The sequence below is a fragment of the Ammospiza caudacuta genome, chromosome 5, assembly GCF_027887145.1.
Source record: "Ammospiza caudacuta isolate bAmmCau1 chromosome 5, bAmmCau1.pri, whole genome shotgun sequence".
Classification (NCBI taxonomy): Eukaryota; Metazoa; Chordata; class Aves; order Passeriformes; family Passerellidae; genus Ammospiza; species Ammospiza caudacuta.
In genome coordinates, this window is record NC_080597.1 from 72130461 (window position 1) to 72153409 (window position 22949).

Below are 22949 nucleotides of genomic sequence, written 5' to 3' on the forward strand. Positions count from 1 at the left end.
CCAAGCTCTGCCTCTTTCAGCTGCCAAAGTCAAATCTTTATTTAAAAAAAAAGTTCAGATCTCTCTTATTAGAGAAAAGTCGTGTTTCTCTTCTCTTTTTCCTAAGTATACAAATATTCCTCATTTTGACTGTTTAGAATTTTTCATGAAGCATTATAAAGATTTACCATGGGAACTCTGCTGAATTCTCTTCTCTCCATTGGAATCTTGTATTATGTGTCATGGATTCTGCCTTCTAATGTGTGACACACTTGCCTTGACTGATTTTGCTGCAGAATATTCATTGCTAATCATATTGAGGAACTGCTGTTAAAAAAACCCCACAAATTTCAGCTCTGTTTAACATTCTTTCCTTTTGCCCTGATATACCCTGAGGATATTATCTTTATTTTTTGGAGAGAAATGGTAGTTTTCTTGGGCTGGTTATTGAGATTGAAAATGCTTTTTTTTAGGTCCATTTTCCTAGCAATAGACAACTTTCTTTTTTTTTTTTTTTTTCTTTTTCTCTTTGTATGCTTTCAAGCGGAACTGCTTTTACAATATTTTAATAGCATTTCTGTATGACAAAACCTGTTTTGAAAACACAGCAAACACATGATTTATCAGTTAAGGAATTCCTGCTACGTTGAAATGAATCCTTTCTTACTATGCAGTTGTGCAGTGGTGAGGCTGGTTCACAGACCAGGATAAATAGGTAATTTTATCTAAACATCCTTGACAGTGGAAGAGTGTATTGGAGCTGCTGTAAAATTTGCTTAGTTCTGTTCATTCTGACTGAGTTTACAGCTCTGCTTCCATGGTGGAAGTGAACACTGGTCTGTGGATTTGTCTGGTGGTGAATTTTGGTGGAGGTTGTGCTGTGAGTATTTTTGCATGCATGCATTTGAGCTGGTGTCCAAAAGCACGAGCTGCCTGTGGCAGTTTGCAGTATTTGCTTCCTTAAAGTGAAGTCTTATTTTTGCAAGAGCATGTGGTCAGAAGTGTTGCTTTAGAAGGTGTTTTGGTTACTACAAGGAAGTCTTCAGTGCCTTTGTTGTTCACTTTTTCTCACACTTGCTGTTTTAACACGTATTCTTTGTCGCGCTGATGGGGAATAGTGATTGTTTTTTCAAAGCTGTTTCATGAAAATTGTATAAAAAGTTGTATAAACCAGATGTAGCAAAGGGAGAGGAGCCAGAACTTCTCTCTGCATGTCACCTGTGAGCTTTGCAATTGCATATATTTGCACATCTCTTGTGTATTTAGTGGTAGGACTTCACCAGAAGAAGGAAGTACCTTGAAGTTAACATGTCTAGAAGTTACCAATGAATTTTTCTGACTTGGACTGTGCATTTCATTTTTTTGCAACATTATTTAATATGTTTTTCTCTTTAGTTTTTTGTCTTTCCTTTCCCCTTGTGCTACTGTGGTGATCTAGTGTGTGGTTCTTCTCTCACTTTCATTTCATGCATGGTCATCCTGTGGAAGGAGGAAATGTTCTGTTGTTATTTGCTGTAATTCAGAATGGTCTTTTTTACTTTCCTAAATCTGTGTCACAGTGTTACCCCTTTCTTTGGCATGGCTTGATTCTAAGCTTATTCTTAGGACTAGAGTTGAAATTTGAATTTTAAATCCATTCTTTCAGCTGCGTTAGTCCAGGCTGTCACTTCAGCAATCCCCTGCAGATACAGAAGGAAATGAGGTGAATGCAATCCTGCAGATTTGATGGCAAACACAAAAATAAGCTGCAGGATAATTCTGCCAACTAAGGGCAAATAATGTGGTTTTTTTGTTAACAGCTGCTGCTGCTTGATTTCAGTAAAAGATCATCCAGTGTGTACTAGGAATTCATAAAGTACTTCCTTGCATGAAAAGAGCTATTAGGTATCAGAGCTGAAAAAAATTATTGACTATGTGAATATGGTTTAATTTATACAACATTCATAAAGAGATATGCAATGGCTTTGAGTTGCTGCTTAAGCTCTAAAACATAAGTAGGCAGCGTGATCATTATTACCTCATTTATTTCCTGCTAAATTTAGCATTTCCAGAAGATGAAAGTAGCTGAATGTAGGAATTGGCCAGAGTGGCACAGGTTGTAAAGGATGCTAAAGGGGGACAGTTTTTAGAAGTGCAAAGATGCTGCTTCTCTTGACCCAATGAAGGACCCACCAGAATGGGATTTGAGACCACTGAAGTTTTATTTCTCAAAGAAGCAAGTGCAGGTACAGAATGCTTTGAACTTCAGCAGTGAGCAAGTAGATATTGCTGGAACAATCCCATCTTAGGTAATTCATGTTCAAATATGCTTTGCATAGCACATGAATTTTAATGCAGATGGAGCTGCCAACATGCAAACCATGGATCTCTGTTAATTTATGGTGTAAGTGATGTGCACAGGAAGGAACCTTTGAGCAGTACTTCAAAACAGGAGCTATGTGTTTAAGGAGAAAATCCTAGGTGTTTTAGACATTTATCAAATGTAAATTAGAAGTAAGGCATTCTCTTTCATTTGCCTTTTAGACTCTTGGGAATTTTAAAGTAGCTTAGGCTAATTTTTATCTTTCTATAAAAACTTGATTCTGAGAAGACATTTTTAACCTCAGTGTTCATTTATGTGCAATTAAAGTGACATCAAAAATCACTAGAAATGCTGATGTGCTCAGTTCAGCAGATTATAAATTTTCTCAAAGGTGTTCTGATTCCATGCTGGGGAAACTTTCAGGTTTTCACATAGAGCACAGCTTTCCACTAAAAAGAGAAGGAAGCACATATTTTTAGTATTTGGCAGTGAAAATACAGTTCTATGTTTTTTGCTATGAATTTCGTGATAATTTTTCATATTGGCAATAAAAACTTAACAGCAAAGTCATCTTTCAAGCAGCCAAGTACTTAACCAAAAAGTCACCATTTTGAGTTTAGTTGAATTTGATAAAACTTGAATTTTATTTTGTCTCATCTCTTACAGTTCACATTGCTTGAGACTTTCTGGACAGGAGCTACGTGTTCATGGCACTGGGCTGTGCAAATTGGCAGCAACATCCACAGAATCCACAAATAATAATTGCAAATAAAACCTAGTCACAAAATCACATGTGGTCCAACCTTTTGCCAGCATTAAATCCTTTCTTGCAGCATGTTTCCTGATAATTATATTGTGGAATGTCACAGTGGCTTATCCCATATGTTAATTAATTGCTTTGGCTTGCTTATGAATTTTAACAAAACTTCTGAAAGCTGTTTTTTAATCTGCTGTAGTCACTACCCCCATACTGTGCAGACGTTGTTCAGTGAAAATTCCAAGTGAATGATTACAGTAGCAGAGCTCCAATTATTCTGAGACAGACTCAATCAAAATTGTGAGTTTGTAAGTACATTGTGAGATAGAAAGAGGGAAGTGAGCCATAGAATTTTATTTGTGAAAAACAACAGCTTTCTTATCTTCTCCTTAATAATTCCAGAAATCTTTTCCACATATTATTGATTTTGAAAATAACAATTTTGCTTTAATTTCCTTTGAAAAGCTGGAAGATTAAAGCAGTATTCATAGTCAGGATTCCTCTGCAAATTAGCTTGAAGGTGATTCTGTTGCCAAGCCCTGTTGTACATATCCATAATGCCCCATATTGCCCTGACAGCTTTGTGTGCCAGACCCAATGGAGCACCTTGTTAGTGTGTTTATTGCTGTAGAATTGGTTTCCCAGTGTGAGTATTCTCATTTTTTTTGTGTCTAGTAAAGCCATAGACTCCTACAACTCACTCCTGACAAATCACACAATTTAAAACTGTACCTGTTTGGGAAGATTTACTTTTTCCTGATATATCTGGATACTGTAATGGTGCAAGTTGTTACTTCAGCAATCTGAGTTTCATATTGTACAGCAAGACAACTCCATTTGTACTGAAGCTCATTGTGTTCAGACACCTGTCAAGTGAATTCTTCCCTTCTCATACCTTACCTTTGTGTGATCACTCTTACAAATTCATTTCACATCGCTTTTGGTTTTGAGTTTTATACCTTACTGATGTTTTTGTGGATGTTTCCTCACAAATTTATTGATCGTGAAGGTTTCAAAATGATACAAATGACTGTTTTGAAAAAGTTTTTAAAATGCTTCCTTCAAAATAAATAATAGCAAGTATGTTTTCCTCATGGATTTAAACACTGAGAAGTGTCACAAGTGACAAGCTGAATGCACATTTGTTTCTTCAATGAGATTTGTTTCTCACTGAAATTAACTCAATGAGACCATGAAGATCAGTGTTCTGCAAGAAACTTCCCCAGATTATATTGAAAATGTGACACCAAATATGATTTTGAAATACTTTTCATTTAAAATGAAACTCTGTGCAGTGGTACAAGGTGATGCTCTTGCACTTAGAGGAGAGCATGAGAGAATAATTTAGTAATAGTTTGAGAAAACTTTTTGCATAGGTACTGCTTTGCAGGCTTTGTGAAGATTAAATCTTTTTAATGTCTGTGTTACACTGGGTTCAGTAATATAGAAATATTGAATGTAATTGACTTTTTAATTAGATGACTTGTGTGTATCACAGTTATTCCCACAAATATTTCATGATAACAAGCCCCAAAGTTCTTCACAGTGCCCTGGTCAGTTCTAAAATAGAAATTGATAAATAAAAATATAACATACCAAAAGATTTTGAACATTACAGTTCTTCAGGTTTTGTAGTATTTTTCGTCTTATTGTGGTCAATTTTTGCCACATTTTTTTACCCAGTGAAAATTTTGTTGTCAGACCTTGTCCAACTTGTGTCTGTGAAGTAATGAATTGATCCTCTGGAATTTGGAGTTCTAGGGTGACTGGTGTACCAAGGTTGATTATTGCACTAAATATCTTCCATCCTCAACTGAAGCTGCAAAGGACAGAGGAGGCTTTACATCTCTTAAACTTCAGCCAAACCAGAAACAGGAAAATTCTGTGATTTGAGTCAGCAGGGAACATACTTGGGATTCAAATACAAATATAGGAAAAGAATAAATCTGTTGAGTGTGTAATATAAGAAAGTCTTTCCTTGTGTTTGTATTGAACAAATACATCAAAGTGCTCTTTAAAGATTGCTGATTTAAACAGAGGCAGTGGGTAGGGGACTGTAAGCTTGGTAAGTCTTAGACTTTTCAATTTATTTCAACTACCATTGTCGCTCAAGGAGGCTAATTACAACACATGCTGTAATGGTCAGAACCATAGATCTGCATATTTAATGGTCTAAATTGACAGATGATCATACATTTGACATAATTTTTTTTTGTTTTTTTGAAACGTTGATGAAAACCTGTGTTAGCCAGCGTGGTGGATTTAAAGATGTAAGATCCATTCATCTCTTACAACATAATAAAAAAAGGCACTTTCAATCAGGTTTAATGAATGAAGTCTTGTCTTTGACCTTAGAGACTCAGCAGAAGGTGGAAGTAGTCCAGACTGAAAGATGGGAGGATGGCTTTGGGCTGGTGCTGCAGGTCACCACCAGTGAGGGCCATGGGTAAGATCCTGAGTTCCAGTCAGACCTTGGAATCCAGTTTTTACTTTCAATCCACTATTTACTTTCAATCCACTATTTACTTTCTTCCAGTGAGATGTCTTTGAGGAACCTGGCAGTAGGGTGACCATCAGGCACCTGCAGCTCCCAGACCTGGAGAGGAGACCTTCAGCCCTTTTTTTAGCGCTGTGGCAGCAGAGCTGCTTGGCAGTGACCGGCAGAGCCCTGAGCTGCCCTTGGGATCCCATGTAGCTGCAGGTGGAAGCTCTTGTCTTCACAGACCAGGTGTAATGATTGTTAATTCCTGGCTCATTCAACAGCTGACTTTACCTATTCAGATTTTATTTGGTGGGGACTGCAGAGTGTTAAGATCTCATTTCTGCTGAGTCCTAATTTTCATGACTTCAGTTAAAAGTATCCCTGTGACTCCTCTCTTGGATATCCAGGATTGTATGGTTCCAAGCTAATTATGTTAATCAGTTCTGTTCTCTCTGGATCCCCTAAATGAATATTACTTCAGCTATTAAAAAGTCATCTTAGGGCAGGATATAGTTATATTATGTTAATACTGTTCACTATTTCCGTTTATTATTTGGTGAAGTATGCAGATAAAAACCATGGAGAAATGCGAGTTTAAACAGATTGGGAATGGTTGGAGAAGATTCATTTTTAAAAGAAATAATTAAGGTATAACAATGTTAGATTGGCTTGGCTGGGGAAGGAGGGAAAAGATGCATCATTATAAAGGAAAAAGAGAAGGTACAATAAAATAACAGATTCATAGACATTAACTGATTTTGTTTCAGATTCTACCTAATAAAAGAAAATCTCTAAGGCTTCTGCCTAGAAAACACACTAAATGGAAATATATTTATTTAAAGTACCTTTAGGGGCTTTGAGTTTGTGTGCCTGCACTGCCTTTCCTTCGGTCCTTGCAGGGTAGATTTTAATATTTACATAAGTGAGTATAGGGGCATAGCTGATGCCATTTTGTTAATGGAGAGGGAGATCTCCAGGAACTGCTGCCTGTCCAGTGAGTTACAGAGCTGCCCCAGGCCATTCATTTGCCTTCTGTGCTGTTTGCCAGGTGCTCAGCAGCATCCTGGGGAATAAAAACAGGGGCTGCCTTAATGTGCTGCTGTGGACTGGCAGTGTAGCAGCTCAAAAAAATAATGAGCAGGACAGGACATGAGGGCAGCCTTTTCCTGCTCAGGAGGTTCCGCCATGGCTTTTCTTTGTACACTGATGATAACTCACCAAATTAGCAGAGAGCAATTCCTTAATAAATCACTAGAACTCATTCTTCTTTTGTGAAAAATAAGATTTGATTAATCTTTGATGTGATCAGCTTCCATGCCAGCGTGAGGAGGAGCTGTCAAGTGGTTCCAGTTCAGCAGAGGAGCTGCTGTGGCCGCTGTGAGCCCACGGGGATGCAGAGCTGGCAGATCCTGGCCTTGTAGGCTGCAGGAAAAAGAAAAAGAGTTTGTTGTGTGCCCAGCCAGCTGCTGGTGTGACCTCCTAGGGCTGGAAGAACGAGGCTGCTGTGGGAGGCTCATGGAGGGTGGGCAGGGCCTGCAACTGTCACTGAAGAATTGGAAATTTTAAGTGATGTGAGAAGGCCTAGCAGTCTCTGTGCATCAAACCAAACAACAACCACCCCAAGCAGATTGTGTTAAATTGAATTTTTTCTTCCCTTTGCTTTTTCTTTCCACTTGAAATAAGCTTTCTAGAATTTCTAGGTGATACTTGGCATACAAAGGGCCTGCTTTCAGCTGATTTAGTTATATGAGGACATGCACAATATTATAATTTTGTTAATATTTACAAATAACACTGACTAGAGGTTGTTTCTAGTGTGTTAGATGTTGATCGAGAGTTTTTTTGATTATGTTGTTATTCAGCAAGAAAGCTTTCAGATATTTAAGTGCTTCTAAATGAACGAGTTCTGCTTTTTGCAATGCTGCTCAAAAGCAATAGTGTTGATTTTAAAATCAGTTTCTGATCTGTGGACTGGAAAATTTGACTTGTGTGTGGTGTGTGTGTTGACTTGTGTGTGTTGTTAGACTTGTCTGTGAAGGTGTTGACGGGAGCAGGTTTTTCCATTAGATGAAGTGGTTCAAATGCATTTCTTCATTCTGTATTTCTTTATTCAAATATAACTTTTGAATCTGAGACAGCATCTTATAAATGCAATGAGATTGAATTCAAGTGTTCTGCATCAGAGTGTTCTTACACTGCAGCCTTCACCAAGGTCACCCTTGCACAGAGTGCATACAGGTCTCAAACACTGCTGGTGAATATCTTCTCTGTAGAAAGCTATAATGATGTGGGTATGAGGTTTTTTTTCATAATATCAAGACTCAGTAGGAACTTTTAAAAGTATTTCACGTGTTTCCTGTGTTTTAGTCCCTTTTAACCATGGTGGTGTTGGGTGTGTTATTTATCTGCCCTCAGGAGCAGAAGGGAGTTGCTTGTTACAACTGAGCTGCTGTGTTTGCAGAAGCTGCAGGGGAAGGCAGGCTCTCTTGGCATCTAGGTGCTCCAGTTGCTTTTGAGAGGAAAAGCACAAATTTCTTTGCTAAGAAAAACAGAAGTCAGAGGCCTCAGAATGAAATGAAAGGAATGGAAAGTCTGAAGATTTATCAGGTCAAAGCTTTCAATTCCTAAGCTGCCTTTTTAGGCTTAGGATAAGAAGTGAAAGGACCTCAATATTTAGTATTAATTAGGTACCTAGTAACAAAACTAATTTCTTTTCCTGCTACTTTCTGCTTGTTACTTAGAGTGAGATTTGTAGTTTTGAGAACATGTGAGTTAACTCTCCTAAGCCAAGCAAAGTCTCAGTGCCTTTCCTTGAGCACAGTAGTAAAGGAGGAAACTTTTTTTTTGTTGGTAAATCAGCTAACAATAGTATGATCAAAAAAAAACAAGAATCATTTGGGTTTCAGGTTAGTAGTACAACACAGAGTGCTTTTATAGAAGAAAAAAAGTTTTCTTAATCTATGCAATGTTTTTCTTAAGTTATGCAACTATTTTAATTTAAAATCCTAGTTCTGTACTTAAAATATTGCTTCTTTACAGTTCAGAATTCTTGTTCACTTGTTACTACAAACTGCTGGTGTAAGTGCTGACTTGTAAGAGCCTATACAGAAATGATTTTGTGCCAAGAACAACCAAGACTAATGTAAACTTTATCTTTGTTTTCAGTCCAGAGGAGCTTCCTGTCCATGATGCAGTGATAGAAAAGGTAAGTCCACTGTCCTCCAGGTTTTATTAGTAAGTAAACATTTACAGATTTACAGCTTTTAAAAATATAAATCATTGTGAAATGAGTTGATGAAGCATTTTAGTGATTTGCATTTCCAGAGAAGCTCATTCTGAGTCCCCTAAGAGCTGTGTCCTTGAGGCCACATTAACTCACCCACAGATCCCTGGGGGCCCCCTTGTTTTTACATTTGCTCCTGTCAGAGAGAGTGAATATTCCTCTCCCATTTTGTGAAGGAAATGGAGCTACTCAAGAGCTCACAGCCAGCTCTGCCCTGACAGAGTGGAAGCTGTGCAGGGAAATGGATGATGTGAGTGAGGTGCTGGCACTGCCACCCAGGCGTGTGCTGCTGTCCTGAGGAGCCTGGGCTGCTTTGGGAAATGGTGACAAATATCCTGCTGCCACCATGGTGTGGTGTGGTGACCTCCCTTGCAATGCTGAGTTGCTGAGCTGTGTTGCACATCTGCATTTCGGATGTGCAGCTCCTGTTGGCAGCTGCTGCAGGTCCTGCTCCAAAAATCTTTCTGCTGCTGTAGGGTTCTGGAGAAGTAGTTTGACAGCTGATGTGTTGGAAATGTGGAAAAATAATGAGGAACTGAATTTCTGCTTGTCTGGGCCTAGTTACTGTTGGTATTTCCCCTTGGTCGGTTGGGTCTGTTGTTACCTCCCAGATAAATCAAATCAGAAAACTCTATCAAAGTATTTAAAATTGTAAGTTTAAATTATCCCTCTTGATTGCACAAATCAGTAGAATACCTGAAAAAAGGATGGAATTAGGTGTTTCAAGGCAACTCAGCTCTTTAAGTGTTAAAAACAGCAGTGCTTCTGAAAATTAGTTAATTTGTGCTTCAATTATATACTGAAGCTAGTAAGAGATGCTTACTGTGAAAGAGTAGAACTTGTAGGTCTCTTTTGTTTTGCCTTGGTCCACGTGTGGTTTTGCATACACAGCCTGAAATGGTTGCCTTTTCCTGCCATGTTTCATTACATTTAATAACACAGTGAGTGTATGTATAATTTCATTTCCATCAGAAGGACACAGCAGGGGGGTGAGTCTCTGAGCAGAAATATTAGGCAGCTTGCAGCTACTGTGCTAGATGTGTTTTGAATTCTGATTCACTGTGGCTTTGTAGTTAGCCTTAAATTATTTGAGGGAAATAGTGTCTTGGTTTTGTGTCCCAAATTCTGTTTGTACTGTCTCTAAGTGTCAGCACAGAAACTGAATTTATGGAGTCAGTGTTAAATTGCAAGTCTAGTGTCTTTTAATAATCATCCAGTGATGCTCCTGCATTAGACTGGTTACACTCCTGATGGTATCCTGACCTCTGCTGGTCTGAGCTTTATCTGGCTCCTGTCTGAATCTGCAGTTTTCAAGATACCATCCATAAGGATTACTGTGTTATGTTAATGTAGGCTAGGATTAAAAGCTTTCTGCACAATGTCTTTTGAAGTCATTCAGCAGAACTGTTTATGCTTTCCTCTTGCCTTGTGAATTTAAAAAAAATATTCCTAACTCAAGTTTTCATATAATTGGCAACTTACGTAAAAGGTTGGTATCCTTGTGAATTTGGAATCTGTTCTACAGGCACAAAAAAACCTCTTAGGCTGGGATTTCTGTGTGTGTATTTTTTGGTCATAATACCTTTACTCTGCATTAACAATAATAATGACTCATTTTGGTGCTTCATTACTTTGCTGCACATTTGATGCCTTAAATGCATCAAATCATTGTCCTACATTATGAACTACTTAACCTTGGCATGAATAATCCAGCACATCTCAGATAAGACAAGGGGAGGAAAGATTTCTGGGGGAGGAGAGGAGACAGAGAACTGACCTTAGGAAAACTGGACTCTGGGTCTGATTCTGATTTTGAAGTTCTGTGAAATGTTTTGTAAGTAATTTTCAGTTAGATTTTGTCATGGTTTACTTTATTATGAATTCTCTGGGGAGCAGTTCAGCAAGTTCTGGTTTTGTGGGAAGTTTCTGCTGAAGCTTTGCTTTAAGCTCAGCCCCTGGCTCATGTGCTCTCCAGGAAGGTGGAGTGCTGCACACGAGAGGGATGCTTGGCAATTTCATGATTTTTGTGCTTTCACTAGTGCATTGTTTACTGACATGAGAGTAGAAACCAGCTCTGCTTCAATTAGGGATTCTGTTACTCCCAATGGCAAAAATGCTTCAAAGTGTAAAATGTGCTCAGAAGACAGATAAATGGATTGTTTTTCTTTTTTTTTTTTTTTTTGTGACAACTACATGGAACCTGTCTGAAAGAGCAGTAGCAGCATCCCTCTGCTCTGCAATGAGCTGCCTCAGATCTGTCTGTGTTTTCAGTGTTGTACCTGTTAGACATAAAAGTGAACATAATTCAGACAGGGAAAGAAATAGCTAAAAGTTTTCAAGAACTGAACACCAAAATAATTGCTATTTTGACTACAGTAGCATCACTTGAGAATGGGTAAATTGACACAAAGACATAAAAGCTTGAACAAACATACAATTGAATTGAGCTTCTGGCTCAAAAGACCAAAAATCTTGAAAGCAGATCAAACATACAAACAAAAAGACTGTGGAAGCAGATAGGGTTTTATTTTTCTTACCAATTACATGAACAACCTGTTGAGGGCAGAGACCTTTCCTGACTTCCTGTTATTCCTGCAGGAATAAAAACTATGCCTGAAGAACAGCTGCTTTAGGAGATGTTGAAAATGCTGATTCCTTAAAGGAGTTGCAAGTGTGAAGGAGAATCAGAAACAGTGTTGTGACATCTTGGAAACAATAGGTTTTCTAGCCCTCCCCTCTAAAAAGTCTTAAGAAATGTCTTTTAAAAAAATATAAAAGGCTTTTATTTGAGATATTTAATTTGAGATATTGCCCAATACAGCCAGAACCTGAACAGGAGTGTGGGCAGTTGATTGCAACATGAGTAGTTAGATAAGGTTGAAAGAGTAGAGGCACTACTTTTCCCCATTACATTTTTATACTTGTGTCAGGCTTACAGAATTTGAATTCAAATAAAAAATAACTTGAAAATCCAAACCAACTTATTTCCACGATATTTTGTGGACCTGTCATACATAGTTGGAGTGGACCTAAATTTCACCAAGTTATACTTCTGCTAATGCAGGGCTTTGGGCTCCTGGGTTAAAGAAGTTCAGGAAGTTAAAGAAGCCTCTTGTATTGCATTGGGAGCCAAGAAAGAATGCACAAATTCTGATGGGTAAAAGCTAGAAGTAAAATTAGGATTCTGTTGGGACAATAAGTAGTAATTTTCTTTTATATTCCCCCCAACATTTTGGATGCAATTGACTTTATAAATACTTAATGAAAATATTTATAACTTTTCAGTATCCTGTGGAGCTTTAAAATTAAACTTTTACATTGTTACCAGATTGAATCGCTAACCATATGAATAGCCTTCCTGTCTTTATTAATCCCTGAATTTGGAGTTGGAGGTAGAGGGGCTGTCCTTTACAATAAAACTAAATATTATTTTTTTTATATTCAGCTTTGAAGAGAAAGCAGTAGCTACACACATGCAATTTTGCTTTAAACTTTACAGTCTGGATCTTCTGTTCCAAAGCTTTATGAGAGAGTTGAAACAGTCTCATTAAAAACATGTAACAACACACAGCTAACTATTAACTTTGTATTATAATCAGAGATAATTTGCAAAATGTAAAACTGGGCTGTAAAAACAAGTGCTTAAAGTCTTATCAGTGGAGGTAACAAAATACAGATTTTTGGTTGTGTGATGCCAAAGTTCCTTGAAATTCATGGGCTAAGATGGCTGATTCCAAGGGCTTGTTTGGTCCCCAAATTTGAGAAGCTGATGGCAACTCCAGCAATATTTTTTATAGACAGAAGGGCACTCTCTAAGGTAGTAGGGCTGTACTTGCCAGACTACTTAATGTAACTATTTGTTTTGAGAAAATGAGGTTTGTTTTGATTTGGATTCTCATTCTATCACCTTGTTACTGAAATATTCTTGTCAGTAATAAAATTTAAGCTAATAGATCTTCAGAAGGAATCCTTGATGTTAGGTTACAGGGTAATTCAGCTGAAAATGTGCCTGAATTCTTCAGGAGGAGAATTATGGCAAGGATTTCTATCTTTTAACATCTAAAAATGAAAGCTTTATTCCCAGTTCTGCTCCTGCACTGTCATTCTTGCATGCATTTGTTTTTGTTCATTTTTAACTGTGTGCCTTTTAAGAAGGGATCACTTGCAAACAGAAGCTAATGATGTTTAGGGCAAGTCTGGGGAAAGATAATTTCAAAGACAACTGACTTTTAAGTGGCTTGCAGCAGAAATTATTTGACAGAAAAATGAGTATGAAAACAAATGGAAGTTTTGGGGATTTTTTTTTGTAACTTGTCAAATATGTGAGAAAGAAACTTTGAGAAATCTTGTACTTAATCTCCTCTTATAAAACACAATTCATCCATAGTGCTGAAAATAAGAGTCTTGCTTGGTTTTTGGTTGGCTGGTTTTTTGGATGTTTAAAGTGAATTGATGAAATAAACTCTTTGCTGTTCTCAGATGACTGAATAAAAAATTCATAATGCTCTGTTAAACTTTTTCTTGTTTTTTTTTAAAAAAAACCTAGATAACTTTAAATGCATTTGTTTTGGAGATACTAAAAATTTCTAATTTTTTTTCAGCAAAAGAACCTTGAAATTGAAAGAACTACAAAATGGCTTAAGATGCTGAAAAGCTGGGAAAAATACAAGAATAGTGAAAAGGTAAAATTCTGCATGCTTTTGTCATTGGCTGTCATTTCAGAAAGAGTGCATAGCCTGAAATTAGATTGCCTGTGTTTGATATCTGAAAAAACCCCAAACCCCACACTGAAAGAATAAAGTTTTTTGTTCTTCCAAAATGCAGTAATAATAATAATAACCCAATAGTAATTACCCAACAGAATTGGTGATCAAATGGAAGGAATTGTGTTCTTGTGTGCAGAATAATCTGTGGACAGAGTGTGTCATGTCAGGTGTGCCATTAGGTGCTGAATACTTTTACTTGATTTAAAAGCTAGGTGGGGACTTCCATGTGAGCAGTTTATTTGCTGCAATTGTGGTATTGATCATCTTAAAATTATGGAAGAATTTCAGCTGGAAAAAAATTTGCTGGAGGGGCTGTACTCCCAGCACTGGGCTCTGGGAGGGTTTTCATAGTGGGTCTTGTGGCTGTTTGGTGGGTAATGCACAGAATCCCAAATTCAGCTTCCTTCTTCTCTTCAACACAGTTTAAGACTTGTGTTAATCTGTCTTGTGTTAAGGCAGCTTAACCCAAGCTGTCTTTGCCTTTTCTGTTGGGGCTTCTGTTGGTAGAGCTCAGAATCTAGAAAGTCCATTTCCTTAAAATATGATGTGAAGGCATGAAAAATTGCTTGTTCCCAAAGTTTTTCTTATAATCCTACTTTTTGTCCTGCCATTTTCTCTGGGAGGAGAAATTAGGGGTATTAACTGTTGTGACTTTGTTTGTTTGTTTTGTTAATGTAGCAGTGAGAAGATTTTAAGATCCAATATGTTCCCAAGTCAAAGGGACAATAAAACCCTCCATAACAGCTGCTTTATTTGCAAAGAGAATGTTAAATATGACCTTTCAGGTAACCCAATAACCACGTGTCATCTAAGCAGCCGTGGTTGTGCTCTTCAGCCATAGGTGACATCAATGACTTAAATAAATAATCCTCTCTTCACCAGGCATGCAGAAGGTCTGGCAGATCAGCTGAGCAGAAAGAGTTTCAGTTCATGTAACAAATTATAGGCTGAACTATAAATAGGGGCTGGAATAATTCAATATGTTCATAAAGGGATGAACTTCCCTTGAGGCTAGGAAAAAAATTCACTCATTGTGGAACTCTAGTGAAGCACATGAGGTTTAAAAAACAAGGGTGTTTTCCTTATGCTATCTCACCTCTTATGTGCTAAGTGAACCAGAAGATACACAATAAAGAATCAGCTGACTCCTCCTCCTGAGCCTGCAGTGGAAAGTCAGGCATTATTTGTCACTGCTCTTTGTGGAAAGCCTGGCCATGTTCTCAGAGCTGTGCAAAACTCACAATTAAAGGCAATTTTTATCTGGAAGTGTGTTGGAAGAATGCACCAGCTTTCCAAGCTCACATTCTTGAAGCATGGAAGGAGTAGTTGGAGGAACAGTTCCTGAGTCTTGTTTTCTGTCTTTACTTGACTGGATAAAGTGGTTAATGTTAGAGGAACAAATTGCTAAAGAAATGAACAATCCATGTGTTAGAAGACTCACATCACCTGACACTGCCATGGTTTCTGTGCAGTCAGGCTGCTCCTGAAATGAGTGTTCTTTAGAACCAGCACTAAAGGGAACATTGCAGGAACAACAACAGTAGCAATGTTACAGGATTATAGATTATAATTGTACTGATGGCTTGGTTTGGGAAAATGGCACATTTGAGACATGATTGTGCTCTTAAGTAGGTAGGAAGGGAGACTCAGAAGAAGTGATGGTCCCAAGTATACAGCAGGTATGTACAAAATACAGGACTTTGGACAGCCTGTTTGTGATAAGCCTTCATAATATACAGCTAAGAGAGCTTTGTCTTGAAGGAATCTGTTCATACTGTACACATACTGTAAATAAATCCATGTATCTGATTCCATTATCCCAAACTGTCATATGTCCAATTGCAAACCACAGTTTTCATTCAGTGCTCTTGCAGAGCTGCCTAAAGGCTGCTTCTGAATTTTTTTTTTTCTGTCATAACTTCCCAAAGAAAATGAATGAGAAAACATTAACATAGTGGTGAGTGTGTGTGTGCATTTGAGATGCTTCATTTTACATCTTCTCCTGGTCTTGACTGCTGAAGAATATATATATATATATACAAGGATATATAGATGGATGGATGAAATAGATGAGGCATCTGGAAACTTCACACTGTTTTCCCATTAGAACTTTTGTGCTAAACCTTGTAAAAAAGATGGTGTGGGGAGTAGAGATTAGAATGAATGCCCATATGCCCATGAGGAACTGGAAAAAGGTGGAAGAATTGTCATATTGAGACCAGAAATGTGCCAGGCTTTACCATGTTTGGGTAATAGTTGAGAGGCAGTGGAGTATGGTGTAATAAAGTGAGCCCATGTAGAGTCACAGAATCCTGGAATGGCCTGGGATGGAAGGGACCTTATTGATCACTGAGTTCCAGCCCCCTGCCATGGGCAGGACCACCTTCCTCAGAGCCCCATCCAACCTGGCCTTGGACCCTTGCTGGGATGGGGCAGCCACAGCTTCTCTGGGAACCTGTGCCATGGTCTCAGCACCCTCACAGGGAACAATTTCTTCCTTATGTGGGAGGTTTTCTTGTTGCCTGTATGTCCTTGGCCAGATTTGATCTCACCAGGGCTTCAGTTCTCTGAGAGATCCCTGACTGCTTGGACAATCTCTCTGTATTTCTCCAAACTGCCTGTCCTTGCTTCTTCCCCATAAGATTCCTTTTTCTGTTTGAGATTGTCCAGGCACTCCTGTTCATTCATAAAGGCCTCCTGGTGCTTTTGTCTGACTTGCTCTCTGTGTATAAAACTCCTTGATTCCTGTGTGGTTATTTAGGCATCTCTTTCAGTGGAGTTGTCATGGTTCTTACAGATACCACTCTGAAGTGTGTAACTGCCCTTGTGTCTCTGCTTGATTGATATTTGTCAAAATAAAGCTTTCATCTCCCCATCAGTCATTTCTTATGCAGGAAGTGTCACAGAGCAGCAAAGTTTGTGTTTCAGCATGGTCCTTCTCTGTTTGTGCTTTTATTTCCTATTTGTATTCTACTGCTTAGTAGTTCAGGGTACAATCAACCACCCACAGATAGTAAATCCTTCCTGGCTTAGTATGATCATAACTTTCAGGAAAGATTAAATAAAACTGTTATATGTTGTATTCCCATTTGAGTATTTCCACCAAAGTATTTCTGTCTTTCCCTGTCTGCCTTCATCTATCTGTGATTGAAGTTGCCTAAATTGAAGGGGAAAGGAAGAAGAGAAACAATCAGGGTAGCTGCCATTTCCAGCTGCTCTGGCATTCACACACAGTGCAATAATCAAGTCTCCAGTTCGTTTGGAGTCTGAACACAGAGCCTTAATGAAGAACCCTCTTTGCATTCCTGAGATTTTTGAATGAGATGGAGCAGCTCTTCTGTTTGCACTTTTTCTTCCTTTTTTGCAACCCACAGAAGCTGAAGAACCTCTAAAGGCAGCAGCCTTTATAAATATATTTTCTTTTCATTATAAATATACTTTCTTGTGAGCCTTCAGATTTTAATTCTTATGCTTCTCATCACGGATTCTTTTTGAGGTGGCAGAGTCCCTTTGCTACTTGTGCAGCTCTGCCTGACAGCTGAGAGAGTTTTATTTTCAAGAAAACCAACTTTATATCCTGCAGGAGCAATGAGGCCAGTTGCCACCCTTCAGGCCAGTGCTGTGTGACAGTGGCCTCATTTCTCGTTCCAGAAACCAGTTGGGTTTGTGAGCTGGAGGGATGGGGGCCAGGCAAGGAAGGGGAGGTGTCGGTTTCTCGGCTGTTTGGGTGACCTGGAAAGGCCCGGGGTGGCCTTGGACAGCCCGCGCTTCAAAGGACGAGAAGAGGCTCCAGATCTTTTCTCGGTCTCGGTGTTTATTAATTGTTTATCTAAAAGATTTTCTCTTGGCCCGACAGAGGTCTGCTCAGCAGCCAGCCATGAGCACACTGCGAGCCCCCGGGGCGGTCACCTATCTTTATACTCAAAGTTATGTATACAATATTTATCAATTTTCCCCAATACCTTTTACCCTTATTAACCAGTGCACTTTTAGTAATAACCAATCCCAAAGTGCCAGCATCACCACAGAAGATGGAGGCCAAGAAGAAGAAGAAGAAGGACAGGACACACCCCAATTCCTCCATCTTACTTCTTTAGACCCCCCTGTACAGAAATCCTAAACCCTGTGTTTTACACTCTAATTAACTTATCCCTTCACCATTTACCCCAGTGAAATCCTCCCATCCTCATACAGGTGTCGTCTCCTGTGTAGGATCAAAATCCTGCTACCAGACACTTCTGGCAACACTCCAGGACTCCTGAGCCCCCCAAGGGTGGTCTCGGTCCCTCTGCACCTCAGTCCTGAGGTGCTGAGATCCCACAGGGAGGTTTGTTTTTTTCCAGGTGTTTTTGCAGGTTGGACATTATGGCCTTCATTGAGATGAAAGCTAAATGTTTTTTTTTGTTTTCTTCCTTTTTAAGGGTTTTAGTTCATTCTGTATCTTGAGTGTATTTATAGCCCAGTTTGTTTTTGCATGAGAAGCTCCTTTGAATTCCCATGTGATGGGGCCTCATTTAGTGTCAGTTTCTCCTACCTACTTCAGGATCAACAATCTTATTAATAATTGCAGGACTTTGACTGCTGTCCTTGTCTGAATGCTTAGATGTGCTACAGAATTTAAACCTGTATTTTTATGAATCATGTGTTTATATAATTATATGTATTGAGCATCACTTTCTTTTTTCTGTGTCCTGTGCTGATGGGAATATCTCAGATCCCATAGCCCCATTATTTGAATGATAAATGTTTTTATAGATTTGTCTTTTTATCTGAACTCTGAGTTTATGCATTTGTGCTTTGTTTTGAGTGATTATCTTAAGAAAACCTTAATCTGCCCAAATAAAATTACTCAGTATTTCATCTTCCCAGAAGCAGAAAAAAAATTAGCTGCCTGTGATTTCTACTTTCTGTTTTAATAATTAATTCAAAGAGAGCAGGAAAGTAGATGAGAGTTCTGCAAGTATACAGATACAAGCAGCATTTCTCAGCAGATGTTTTACCTGGTATTACATAAGGACATAAAAGACAGCAGAGGGCACTAGCATGGTGCTTATGGTAAAGACGTTCAGCCAGCTAATAATCAGTGTGCTCATTTATATTTTCTTTAACTATTTGGTGACTGAATGATTATCAGAAATGAATTTTGCAGTAAAGTGTGTGTGAGTTCCCCCCTCACTCCCCAAGGTGCAGCACAGCTGTGTCATTTTCACAAAACTGCAGCATTGCACAGGGTCACAGAAAAGGTGGGCTTGGAAGGGGCCTCTGGAGGTCACCTGGTGCTGCACCTGCTTGAGCTGTCCAGAACAATGTCCTGATGGATTCTGAGATTTCCAGTGTTGGAGACACCACAGCCTGACTGGGTGACCTGTGCCACTGCTCTGTCACCCTCACAGTGAAAAATGTTTCCTGACGTTCAGAGGGAATCTCCAGTGTTTCAGTTTGTGCCCATTGCCTCTGGTTGCGTGAGTGGGCACCACTGAACAGGGCCTGGCTCTGCCCTTTTTGCACTCTCCCTTCAGGGTGGTGCTACAGACAAATTGATAAGATCCTCCTGAGCCTTCTTTGCTCCTTGCTAAACAGTCCCAGCCCTCTCAGCCTCTCCTCATGGCAGAGGTGATGAAGTTTCATCATCTCTGTGGCCCTCTGCAATGTGTCCATGTCTATCTTGTGTTGAGAACTGCTGTTGTATTTGTGGGGTCCCTTGTGGCAGGAAGGAATGATGAATCTGCCTACATGTTCTCAGAAGGCTAATGTATTATTTTATGATAGCATATTATATTAAAGAATGTTATACTATACTATAAAGAATACAGAAAGGATACTTATAGAAGGCTAAAAAGATGATAATGAAAACTCCTGACTCTTTCCAGAGTCCCAACACAGCTTGGCCCTGATTGGCCAATGAATCAAAACAATTCACATGAAACCAATGAAGCAATCACCTGTAGTAAACAATCTCCAAACACATTCCACATGTGAGCAAAACACAGGAGAAGCAAATGAGATAAGAATTTGTTTTCCTTTTTCTCTGAGGTTTCTCAGCTTCCCAGGAGAAAACCCTGGGTGAAGGGATTTTTCAGAAAATGTGAGTGTGACAAACTGGACTCACTGTGCTGAGCAGAGGGAAAGGATCCCCTCCCTCAGCCTGCTGGGGTTGCTTTTGCCTGGTGCAGCCCAGGATACCTCTGGCCATCTTTGCTTCGAGGGCACTGCCCCAGCTCCTGCTCAGCTTGGTGTCCACCAGGGCCCCCAGATCCTTTTCTTCTGAGCTGTTTCCTGCCTGGTGACCCCTGGAATGTTCTGGTGACTGGGGTTGTTCCTTCCCAGGTGCAGGACTTTGCAGCTCTCCTTGTTGAACTCTCTGAGGTTCCTGGCAGCCCGTTTCTCCAGCTTGCTAACATCACTCTGGGTGGCAGCACAGCCCTCTTGGTGTATCAGCCACTCCTCTCAGTTTTCCATTGGATATGAAATTTTCACACTCGTTTCCATGTTCTTGTTTGTCCACTGGAGCCCATGGCAGACTGACATTTCTCTCCTTTGTATCAGATAGTGAAAATCTTTGGTTTTGTGTTCTGCTGAGTCTGTAGGCAGGATCTGGTAATGACTTGGGATGACTGAGAGCTTTTTCTCTGCCTCAATAAAATAATAGGTGGAACAGCAGAGTCAGTTGAACACAGATCTAAAATGGTTTGCAAGAAGCTGTGAATGTTATTTGGGTTTATTCTGCCAGGTAGTGCAACAATTCAGAACTTAGCTACTAAAAATGTTTGCTTTCCTCCTGTGTTTTTTTTTGGCATAGCTGTAGTTGGCTGATGAAACTGTTCACCTCTCTGTCCTTGCTCCTCTTTATAAAGTTATGTTTGCAACTCACTTTTCAAACTTTTCTGTGAAAAGTGCTTCCACAGTTCTCTCTCAGTTTTTACTTACTGCTGTAAGGGCTCTTCTAGCATTTGGCTGTTTCAATCTAGGCGGTGCAGAAGATGGGAAAATTGTAAATGCCATGGATTCCTCTGAAGCTGGAGATTCTTCTCCTTCAATTTTATTTTCCAGAAAACCCTGAGCAACTCCTCAGTTTGGATGGATGGTTTGAATTGTTTTAATTCTGTTTAGATAAGGAGCTATTATGATAAAGGCTTGTTTCTGGCCTTTTATATCTACCTGACCTTCTCCCAAAATACTAATTTATACAACAACAGTAGTCTTGAGAATTTACTTTTCAACCAGTTGTCTTCATTAGTAACCTTTTGTTCTTGGAGACATTTGAAAATGAGTTACAAAATTATAATTAGCTGACAAAAATATTTGTTGTGAAGGTATTCTGTTGCTGCACATGGGTCTGAGGAATAAAACTACCTGTCACTGGGTACATAGATCACTGCATGTTTTTTCCATAGTTTTCTTGCAGATTTCCAGAAAAGATATTGCAAATTTGGCTCATTCTGCTTTCCAGTAGACAGGCTAATCTCTTCCTAGGATGAGTCCTCTGCAGTTGGGGGTGTTTGGCTTTCAAAAGACTGAGTTTTCTTCTCTCCCACAAGCAGGTACCTTGTGTCTGGGTTGGCACCCACTGAAATCCTGTGTGACCTGAGCTCATCTGTAGAGGAGGCTGCTTTGGAGCTCTGTGTGTTGTTCTTCATCTTTACAGGAAAAACTCCACTGGCACAGCTGTGCTCACACTGCAAGTGTTGCTGCTTTAGCATTCTTTGTATTAATGCAGCAGAGTTTTCTTCATGAAGCACAACATTTTGTTTTTTTGTGGACAGCCTCTAGGATGGCTGTTGTATCTTATACAAGTTTATGTTTTTCATCTGAAAAAGGAACAAGGGAAGAAACTCATAACCTTACTTGTGCAAGAGTTAGAGATTCTGCAATCCAGACACAAATCCTTGCTGGCTTTAAAGACACCTTTAAAGCTGATATATTCCAAATGGCAGCAGGGTTGGAAATACACTGCAACGAGGGGTTCATTAATTTCCCAAAACTGGAGATGTGAAATATGTGAAAAGAAAAACAGTCCTGTCTTTGAGGAGGACATTGCTTTTAAAATATTTCTTACTGCAAACATAACTTTTATAAAAATGTTTAAAGAAGTGGTGGCTTTGTCAACTGAAATTTTAAGATCTAACTTCCATTGTGGGATAAACACAAAGAAAAAATTGGAGAGTGGTTTGTTCTCCTTTAAACCTAATTGTCTCCCTGTGTAATCATTAAAATAATGGTAAAAACATAATTTCAGAAAGGTTCACTTTCTGTGTCAGAGTTGTCTTTTTAATTTTCCTTGTCTTAGATATGTCTTCAAAAGAGGATAACACCTTTTTGTGTTCTTTTGTTTTGGTTTTTTTTTTTGCAAATGTTTTAATATGCATGTAGGAGATTGATTATTAGTTTAGAAATAGAATGTGAGATCTGTTAGCTTTAGAAATGGCACATTCTGTTTTTTTGTGGTCTCACAAAAGGTTTGTTTCCTTGCACACGTACATTTGAGCATACTGTCGCAGTTTTAGAAAAATTCAAAAATCAGTTCTGCTTTTGGGTTTTTACTGATAATTTTTAAAGCTTTGTGATTTTGCTGCTTGCTTTTTTGCTATTTCTATTTATATACTGTAATTACAGTGAGCTATTTGTGGCTTATCCTGAAATAGTGTTGCTAAGAATCTGATTTTTGGGATCTAAATTACAACATTTGCTGAGCACAGGTGATACAATTTGGATAGACCTTCCTACATGCAAAAGTCCTGGCTTGAAAACATCACCTGGGATGGTTTGGCCCATGTGTCTGTTTTGTCCTTGTGCCTCTGGATTCTGGCAAGAGGTCCCAAATGACATTGCTGGACATGTTGTTCAAAACACTTTGTCCCCAGCAGGTCATCCCTTTCCTAGGGTGCTTGGTGTAATTCCATTTTTCTCTTCAGCATGTTGTGCATCACTATTCCTTTTACTCAGAGCATTGTAAATTGGGCTGCATTTTTACCTTCTTTTCTTTTTTTGCAGTTTCATAGGAGAATTTATAAAGGGATCCCACTGCAGTTGAGAGGGCAAGTCTGGTCTTTGTTGCTTGATGTTCCGAAGATGAAAGAAGAAATGAAAGACTTTTATAATGTGAGTTTGTAGAATTTCTACTTAATATTAATTTAAAAATATCAGATACTAAAGCTAGAGGCTTTATTAAGCCTTTGCTGTTATGCAATTAAAAAAAATTAATTAGAAATTACACTGCACTCTATTGCTTGTTTTAGCTAGGAAAAAGGCTGTGTATTCAAGAGCTGAGCTGAGGTTGAGTCTCAGTAGATGAGGATTCTTAAGAAAGAAGATTGGTGTTGGTATTGATGTTATCTAAATTTTGGTGTCTGTTGCCTTCCTCATATTTCTTGCTCTTGGTC

General features: G+C 38.9%; 1 protein-coding gene across 1 annotated transcript in view; it reads left to right on the forward strand.

Moving 5' to 3' along the window:
- The window catches only part of USP6NL (USP6 N-terminal like), a 62336-nt gene that overhangs the window by 12057 nt on the left and 27330 nt on the right, over nt 1-22949 (forward strand). The window contains exons 4-6 of the mRNA XM_058805968.1: nt 8686-8725; nt 13405-13485; nt 22561-22668. Of these exons, the coding sequence (XP_058661951.1) occupies nt 8686-8725; nt 13405-13485; nt 22561-22668 (229 nt within the window). The remainder of the gene's footprint in view (nt 1-8685; nt 8726-13404; nt 13486-22560; nt 22669-22949) is intronic.